The 8,794-nt window shown below is 38.7% G+C and overlaps 2 protein-coding genes across 3 annotated transcripts; both read left to right on the forward strand.

Annotated features, from left to right (window-relative positions):
* The first annotated feature begins 1,954 nt into the window (after positions 1–1,954).
* On the forward strand, positions 1,955–6,017 carry atp5po (ATP synthase peripheral stalk subunit OSCP). Its single transcript, XM_050042880.1, has 7 exons — positions 1,955–2,061; positions 2,344–2,394; positions 2,485–2,595; positions 2,882–3,011; positions 4,033–4,145; positions 5,568–5,654; positions 5,750–6,017. Exons 1-7 carry the CDS (start codon positions 2,035–2,037, stop codon positions 5,858–5,860), a joined length of 630 nt encoding a protein of 209 aa, XP_049898837.1. The 5' UTR covers positions 1,955–2,034; the 3' UTR covers positions 5,861–6,017.
* Positions 6,018–6,292: 275 nt separating this feature from the next.
* si:ch1073-44g3.1 (uncharacterized protein LOC797133 homolog) lies at positions 6,293–8,354 on the forward strand. 2 transcript variants are annotated; one of them, XM_050042878.1, is made up of 3 exons: positions 6,293–6,572; positions 6,733–6,752; positions 6,854–8,354. In XM_050042878.1, the coding sequence occupies exon 3, from the start codon at positions 6,857–6,859 to the stop codon at positions 7,523–7,525; it is 669 nt and encodes a 222-aa protein (XP_049898835.1). In that variant the 5' UTR covers positions 6,293–6,572; positions 6,733–6,752; positions 6,854–6,856; the 3' UTR covers positions 7,526–8,354. The 2 variants fall into 2 exon arrangements, with proteins under 2 accessions (XP_049898835.1, XP_049898834.1); XM_050042877.1 differs by lacking the exon at positions 6,733–6,752 and having other exon boundaries at positions 6,296–6,572.
* The last annotated feature ends 440 nt before the right edge of the window (positions 8,355–8,794 follow it).

The raw sequence follows: 8,794 nt of genomic DNA on the forward strand, positions 1-8,794 counted from the left end.
AGGTCTAAATCATTTTTACCTAGCGACACATTGTTGTTATAGATATATAGCAGTTATGATTATAACAAGTTCTAAAAGTAACGGTCAAGGTAGTCTTCAGGGTTTTAAGTGGTTTTCTTTGTAATCTACCAAAAAGTGTCAAAAATGACCTGACTTCACCCCAGCTAACTTAATATACTTGATCACTTTTTTATTACTGTTATAGCAAATGTTTTAAACTCAGCAATAAACCTGAAAAATGGCCATAAATCAAAAGATGGCATTGCTGTATGGTGTGAAGATGCAAAGCAGCAGAATGAATGTTCTACATTTAAGCTGTTTACAGAGTAGAACATGTTCAGATGCAACCACTTTGTGATCACAAACACTTGGATCAGTAACTGTAATCTAATTGGGTATTTTCTCTCATTTTCTCTTTTATTAAAATTATTTAAATTGTGTGAACACTGATGCAAAAATGGTTGACATCTTGTAACCAGTCTAAGTAGTTGTTTAAACTTACAAAATGCAGCACTTGTTAAAAACATTTTTTGGATGTCCATTATTATCTCCACAAACATACAATACAAAAACAGACACGTGCCAGTATTCAGACAATTTGATGACTTATCTCAGTGGAAAACATGAGGTAGGCTACCTGAGTCTGTGGTAGCTGTAAAAATTGGTTACCAATTGTGCTTAAAGTAAGGTAGGTCATATATACAGTAGGGCCAATGTCTACCAGTAGTCTACCAGTCAGATGAAAGCACTGTTAATAAATGTAAATACCCATTCTGGTACTGTAGGAGGAGATATGAACTAATTGTATAAATTTGCTTTTTGGGGCTCCGCAGTAACAGTTGCAAGGTTCTCATTGGCAACCATTTTAAGAAATTGGCAACCAATTCTTGGCCTTTGGTTGCTATCAGTGGCAACCACCTTTGAACAGGTAAAAAAATAGGGACATTAAATAACAATATGTGCGCCTGAAAATAAAGAAAGTATTAATATTTGTTACATTTGTGATATTCGAACATTGATGTTACTGTCAGAACCGGAACTGGACAACACTGCACATGACAGTGCTGCACGTGCATTGATACGAATACCCACGTGCGCACAGGCATCTATTTAAGAGTCAGTGGCGAGGCAAATCAAGTCACACTTAAGATTCAAATTCTGTAAAGTATCAAATAAAACACAAACCACAAAACAAAATTGTTTAATTACTGTAATAAACCTTTATACATGCTTTCATGTCACATTTCCATTATTAAGCTGATGCATAACTGCATAGTCTTAATAAGACCAAGTCAAAATACAGGCCTTAAGTGACAAAGTGGGCAATATGAAGAAAATCGAATGTCATGATATTTTGACAAAATACCTGGATATCAATATTGTGACAATATAGTAGGGTTCACGCTTTCAAAACAAAACAAAAAAACCCCCAAAAAATCATTACACAATGAGATTTTTGGAAAATAATCTTCAGTAATGTGGATATAATGGCTAAGTAGTTAAAGGCAAATAACTGAACAGCTAGAATAGTCTAACAAATACAGAAAATTAGTTAATTTTACTGCAATTCAGCATTTAAAACCAGGAAAGACAACACGTACGATATGATATTCAAAAGCTAAGATGATTTTTGTCTCGTATCACGACATCAATATGCTATCATATATTGCCCAGCCCTAGTGACATGTTTTCAGTATTGGCAACCAAAAGCTATTTACTGGCTGTCAGCCTGGCAACCTCTTCTGAAAATTAGTGTTGAGCCCTGTTTGTATAGGTCAGAATAAACAACCAGTAGGCTGTATGCTATGATATATGAGCTTAAAAATCATATGTAACATTTCTTTTCACTTGAGTGGATGAATTTAGAAAGAAATTAAAACATATTTAGAAATGTGTGGTTGTTCATTAGAAAGACTTTCCCCCTCCTATCAGAATGCGCCACACAGAAAAGACTACATTACCCACAGCGAGACAGCTTCCTCTCAAGTGCACATGCGCAGTCAGTTGTTCTACTCTAGACAGCTGTAGGAGAAAATGGCAGCACTCATGCTAGGACAGCAGGTAAGACATTCAATGATTTTGGTGCTTTTAATCATTTTATGATAGGGTTGACTGAATTATATGTACCTCAAAAACATATTTTAACATTGTTCTCCATCTGGAGACCAGGATATAACGCTAAATGTCCAGCAAATGCACACGAGGCGTTGCACTTGAATGACTGCTAACATGTTAGCCTACCAGCTAGCTGTCTTCAACGTAAATGGTACAACGCGTGCCAAAAGTTATTAAGCTCAAGTTCTGGTTTCTCTGTGATGACATTGTGCAATTTTTCTATCCTAGGTCCGCCAGCTCAGCACGTCTGTGGCCAGACCTGCGGCGAAACTGATTAAGGTGAATAACGTGACACTGCACGGAGCTTTACCGCTCATCTAGTAGGAATAGTCTTAGCAGTTTGTTTAATCTGTGTTTATATCCTTACAGCCTCCCATCCAGGTCTATGGAGTGGAGGGCCGCTATGCCACTGCTCTGTTCTCAGCTGCTAGCAAGCAGAACAAACTGGACCAAGTGGAGCAGGAGCTTGGAAAATTATCTGTAAGTCAAAAATTGTAACCCCTAATTGCAGTATAATTATGTAAAGGTCAGTGGATGATGCAAGTAGTGTTTCTCCCCCTATGAAAATATTATTGTTGGTAATTCATTTTCACTGTTAGAATAAAAAACGTTAATAAATATGTGGTATATCTGAGGAATAAATCATTTGATAAGAATCTGATCGTTGTCAAAGTTTTGCAAATTTCCATGCTGTTTCAACACAGCCTACCTTTCTTCCACTACATACATTCAGTTGCCTTTTGCTGTGTGCCATCTTGTTCTGCAGGCCATGATCAAGGATCCCAAAATGTCCAGTATTGTCATGAATCCTCACATAAAGCGCAGCCTCAAGCAGAAGACTTTCCATGATGCTCTTGCAAAGGCCAAGGTTTCACCCATCATTGTCAACCTCATCAGTGAGTGAACACTGATTGCTGCTGTGCATTTTAGCATGGCATTAGGAGTCCACCAGCTCACAGCAGATAGGATACAAATACTTAATTTTTGTACTACAAAGAAGTCCAATTAAAGAACATGTTGTACACTTTGCTACTTTTTATTTCACATTTTTCCGTTTTATTTATTCTTAGAGGTACACGAGGACATGCGATATCTTTAAATTCCCTCAAAGTTTAAATAAGTAACTTGGGTTTTCTCACCTGGAACACATATATATATTTGTCATGGTTGTTGCCAAATTGATATGTAAAACAGGCTTGGGTAAAATGATATAGACAAACCCTTTTCTCTTGGTGTTGTGTTTTCTGAAGTTACATGGTTTAAAAAACAGTTTGTACTGTCTCATTAAGAAACACATTTTTATTTAGATTTTTTTTTATCTTGACTGTCCTTTTTTGAAGTCAACAGCAGCTCCTAATGTCTTCATTGTCTTTCTAACGTGTTTCTCCCTGTGACCTCCATAGAGGTCAAAGACTTTGTGACTACACTAGCACTATACAGATCATATACATTCAAGTCATTCTGCGGGCTTTCAATCTGTGGAAGGATTTTCTTGTTTTTTAATTTTGTTTGTTTTGTTTTGGAACATTTGTCGTCACAAATACGAAATGTGGAAATTAAGCAAGAGAACTGTATTTGTGTGGAAAAAGTGCTAAAACACAAATAATATAGATATAATGGCTTTTCAATAGGCCACTTGTAAGCTCCATAATGTGTTTCCCACACCAGCATTAGTCCACAAGCCCTATGGTTCAGTCCTCAAAGGACTGCTACATTGATATTGATCATGGTTTAAATCAACCTTCGAGCATAACAGGAATAACGCTGCAGGAACAGTTGGATGAAATCAGAAACAATATGTATTTCTGAACTGATGTGATACAATATAAGTGATGTTTACTCATTTTGTGAGTTGGTAATGCAGAGAAACAAAGGTAATGAGTCTCGCTTACCTATATCCTGCTTTTTGTTTTGCAGATGTTTTGGCTGACAATGGTCGTCTTCCTCTAACTGGTGACGTTATCACTGCCTTCGGGAAGATGATGAGTGCACAACGTGGAGAGGTTGTCTGCTCCGTCACCACTGCTCAGGTATAAAATAGGTGGACATACATTATACAGTGGAAGCTGCTTATGTGAAGCAAAAAGCTGCGGACAGAATCATTCCCATGCAAATGCTGTTTAAACAATTCACTTCAAGTACTAAGTAGTCCGCTTCATTAGGTGCATTAACATGGACCCAGATATTCCACTAATAATCAGAATAATAGCCCAATCAGAAAAATGCCTTATATAACCATCTCAGTCGGAAGACAGTGGCCTGATAGTAAGAAATTTTCAATCAGGTTAATCCGTTCAATGGGAAAATAGTAGCACCTAATACAGATGTAAACTCTTGATCTGATTGATTCTCTCTGGTTAGAATAAACTCCTTCTGCGCATGTTTGCAAGTTTTGGGGGTAACATAAGGTAATGTAACTGGTCCATGCGCTGCACATGTGCCTCCCTTTGCGCATTTTAACAGAGAATTCTTAATAAATTTTTCAAAATATTTAATGCACTGCTAGTGCTATGTTCATATATGAGTGCTTTGATTTATAAATGTATTCTTTGATTTTGAAACAGTAGCCTTACATAACATTGGTGCATGTTGCAGTGTGGAGTCACTGGACATGATCCCCTTTTGTAGTGTGCATATGAGACATTTAAGGAACATCAATAAATTCTAACATCTACCAATATTGTGCATGTGAGGTGTTCAGGGAACATCTGTCATTTGTAGCTATAGAACGTAACCTTGGTTAGACCTACATTACTTACTACTAAACTACATTAACGGGGAACCACTTCTGCTCCTGCACATTATGTATTAAATGAAATGAATTCTCTCTATAAGGTTTGAAAAAAAACTTCCCCTGCTGTTATATTTTCAGCAGATTAGATGCTTCACAGCAGGTGGAACCACTTATATATATGTTTTGATTAAATGCTTTAGGGCATGTACATGCACATCTTGACAGATAACTTAATTTAGTGTCCATGTAAAGAGCTCAGCTGCATCTCTAATATGAATTATTTCAATCAGATTAAAGAAATATTGTCCACGTATCCAGAGGCAGTTTTCATGTTCGGTCTTTTCATAAATTACAACAGGGATTTATTTTTATTTTTTTACTTTGACCATGATACTTTGCCTCGTGGTAACCCGTCTGCTTCCAGCTAGTTTCATTAGTTCATACTTATGCAATAAATATAAAAATGTCAAGTAGATGATAATCTGCATGAGAAAAACTTTTAAATTGTTATAATCATTATCTTATAGCGATCAGTTTGACAACGACAGACTCGTTCACTGTAAGATGTTTCCACTGCATATATGTTACGGCACATTCTTGTTGCATCTCCTACACTTAACCTGGCCACCTCAAATACAATCAATACAAACAATCCCGTTTGTGTATTTTTACCTTAGATATTTTGCACAATTAACCAATCAATATTTATCCATTTTAGCCTTTGGATGAAGCTAATCTTGCTGACCTGAAAGTAGCTCTCAAGGGCTTTCTTCAGAAGGGTGAAAGCATCAAGCTGGAAACAAAGGTATGGTATTAATGCATGATCCCAGAAACATACAAATAAACGTCTTGCAGGTGGTGTGACTAAAAGTATTTTCAACTGATGTCTCCTCTTCCCAGTCGGACGCTTCAATCCTGGGTGGCATGATCGTCAGTATCGGAGACAAGTACGTGGACATGTCCACCAAAACAAAGATTCAGAAGCTGACCAAGCTCATCAGGGAAACTTAAGTCCTGTGGACTTAATTTTGCAAAAGATCGGAGATGACCATCGGGGGAAACGCTGATAAATGTATATTGCTATCTGTCCTAGCACTGCAGTTGCTCCAGAAACCCCATGTCTTTACTTAAGTTCTTATGGATGTTAATAAAACCTACAAAAAATGGAGTATGACCTTTTGTCATCATTGTTGTTGTCACTGTGGCACCTGCATGCTCATATTTCCTGTCAATGACCAGTAATAATGATATTGATACATGGTTCAGTTTGTAATTGGAAATTCTGGCCAATCTATTTATTTGCTGAGGTATCATCAGTGTCAGTTCATTATTTTAATTATGTTGCAATTAGAGTTCCATGTTAATAGCGCTCGGATCTTATTGTGTGCGCTATTCAGATGCGCCTTTGTTTAATTTGGCAGAACCACAGATGATCTGCTGCGTTTCCTGGAAGCCTTTGTGCGCATGCGTGGTCAGCGCATCCTGTTTTATTAATTTTTTTTCCAGGCGAAAATGGCTGCCACTCTCATCTAAACCTCTGCTTAAAGGATTAAATGAGCATGAAATAGGCAACCGAAATCGCAGTCCCGCTCCAAAACAACACTGCCGGACGCCAGGGCGCAGTTTGTGCAGCGTCTTCTCAAAGATGTTGTTGCTGCCAGAGAAGGAAAATGTATGCGATCCGAAATTAACCCTTTCCATCTAACATCCACCAACAAATAAGGTACGAACTATTTATTTCTACGTTCTTAAAATAGTTAAGCATTTCGTAGGGAAACCAACATTTCTTTTTGTGCATGCATATTTTTTTGTTGCAAACTCCAACTGCAGTTTACCTGGCTTTGTCTTGACATCACTTGTGTTTTGTGTTGCAACGCTAAAAGGCCTGTTGGCTCCACCAAAAGTAAGCTACTAAAAATGCTTCTGTGGGTTGTGTTAGTCTGGGTGCACGTGTGCATGTGTAGGTTTTCCACCTAATGTTTATATTTCTCTGCACTCCAACAGAAAATGATGCATCAAGTGACCAGCAGCAACAGTGACTATTGTATGAGTGGGCTGGCAGAGGACTGTCACCCAGCCAGCCACTTTGATTTATGTAGCACACAATCCAACAAATTCTACCCCTCTCCGACAGCCCCTGGTTTGCAGCTGTCCCTTGCAGGCCTTGCCCCTTTGCCACAGGGCATGCATAAAGCCATGGTATGTCAAGTGCAAGACACCCAGAACGACTTCCAGCCTCAGACAGTGAGAATCAGGGGCAGTGAGGCTGCAGGGCCTGATGGCTCCAAGAAGAAGAAGGGCATAGTGAAGTCAGGGCGGAGAGGGAGGCCATCAGGGACCACAAAGTCAGCTGGTTACCGTACAAGTACTGGACGTCCACTCGGGACAACCCGAGCAGCTGGGTTCAAAACCAGCCCAGGGAGGCCCCTAGGCACCACCAAAGCAGCAGGATATAAGGTCAGCCCCGGCAGGCCCCCCGGCAGCATCAAGAGTCTAGCTCGGCTCAAGAAGCTGGAGTTTGGTTGCGACAGTGCCAAGAAACTTGACTTTAACAACTGCGGTGGTCCCAAGAAACTGGACTTCACTAGCTGTGATGTTCCACCTTTTCCATACGCCATGATGGAGAAAAGACCCCTGTGTGAGCCCGGTGGCAAGGTGGATGAAACCAGCGAATAGTTCTGTCTAGTGCTTCAAAAACATTTGAGTGCATGAAAAAGAAGATGCTTCAGAAAACATTTCTCTCAAAAGGAAGGAACTTTTTGCCATTTAGGAATGGCTCTGACTGAGTGTTTGTACAGTGTTTGACATTGTCTTCATCCTCTCATAATAAATGACTGACTTAGAAAGAAGTATATTACTCCAGTTTGGCAGAGATGCATGCGTATGAACTAATCACACCAGATAGTATAGGCAAAACATGTATTTATCAGTTTGTGGTTCAAACCTCACTAGAGAATGAATCTTTTTTTCCCTCCTCAAGAATTTTGTTCCTCTGAGTTTCTGCTTTGACATTTCTATGTCCGGGTTCTTGTGACATTTTCTACATTTATAAAAAAACAACTGCATTTTAGTACAAACAGCCAATCAAATCAGCCTTTTCCTAAGCATAAATACGTGGATGTATAGTTGTCCTTTGTGTGTCGTCCAGTTCAATATGTGTTTTTAATTTTGTGATATTATCCTGCATCATACCTACAACGGGAACACTGCGACACATTTTTTTAATTAGCTCAATCTGGTTAATCTCAGTGCATAATATCCTTTTTCAACACAGTATTTGTTATTTCAGCACTTTGTGAATTTTGATTATGTATTGTAACAGCCTGTTTAGTCCCCCAGACTCACTTGATAAGCACTTCCAGATTTACATGTATGTTGTTATGCTGTTCATTAAGGAAAAAAAACAACTTCATGAAACAGAAGAAAATGCTTTGTGGTATATGTAATAAATGCTAATGTGCTGTATGTGAAACCAAAATAAAAGAAATTGTCTTTTCCACTTAAATATAGTATTTCCTGTCAAATGAAAAGCCTGTAATTCCCCCTGTGGACACAAGAGGGTCCGTGTCTCCAGACAATAGTGACCACCTTATAATAATACCTTTATTTACCCCCCCTTTGAATGAAATGACGGCGCACTGATATACATGATGTTATTTTTTGGATGTGATGTCACACAGTGTGATGGCAGAATTGGTTTAAAGGGGTAACAAAGGGATGTGTTTTCATGTAAACGCTAGACAGCTGATCTATCAGGGTGGTTGAATAAGTTACACCTCGGATCTAAGTAGTGTTTCCACCGGATCGTTCGCCCAAAATGTTAAAGAAATGAACCGCCCAATGATCTGAACCCACCCTGGTAGTTAAAAACGTGTACACAGAGGTAAGATCCTGTGCTGTCAAGTCCGTCTTTGTTTGATCTTCAAGGACTGGCCCGCTGCAGCG

Source organism: Epinephelus moara, chromosome 4 (assembly GCF_006386435.1).
Source record: "Epinephelus moara isolate mb chromosome 4, YSFRI_EMoa_1.0, whole genome shotgun sequence".
NCBI classification, from domain to species: Eukaryota; Metazoa; Chordata; class Actinopteri; order Perciformes; family Serranidae; genus Epinephelus; species Epinephelus moara.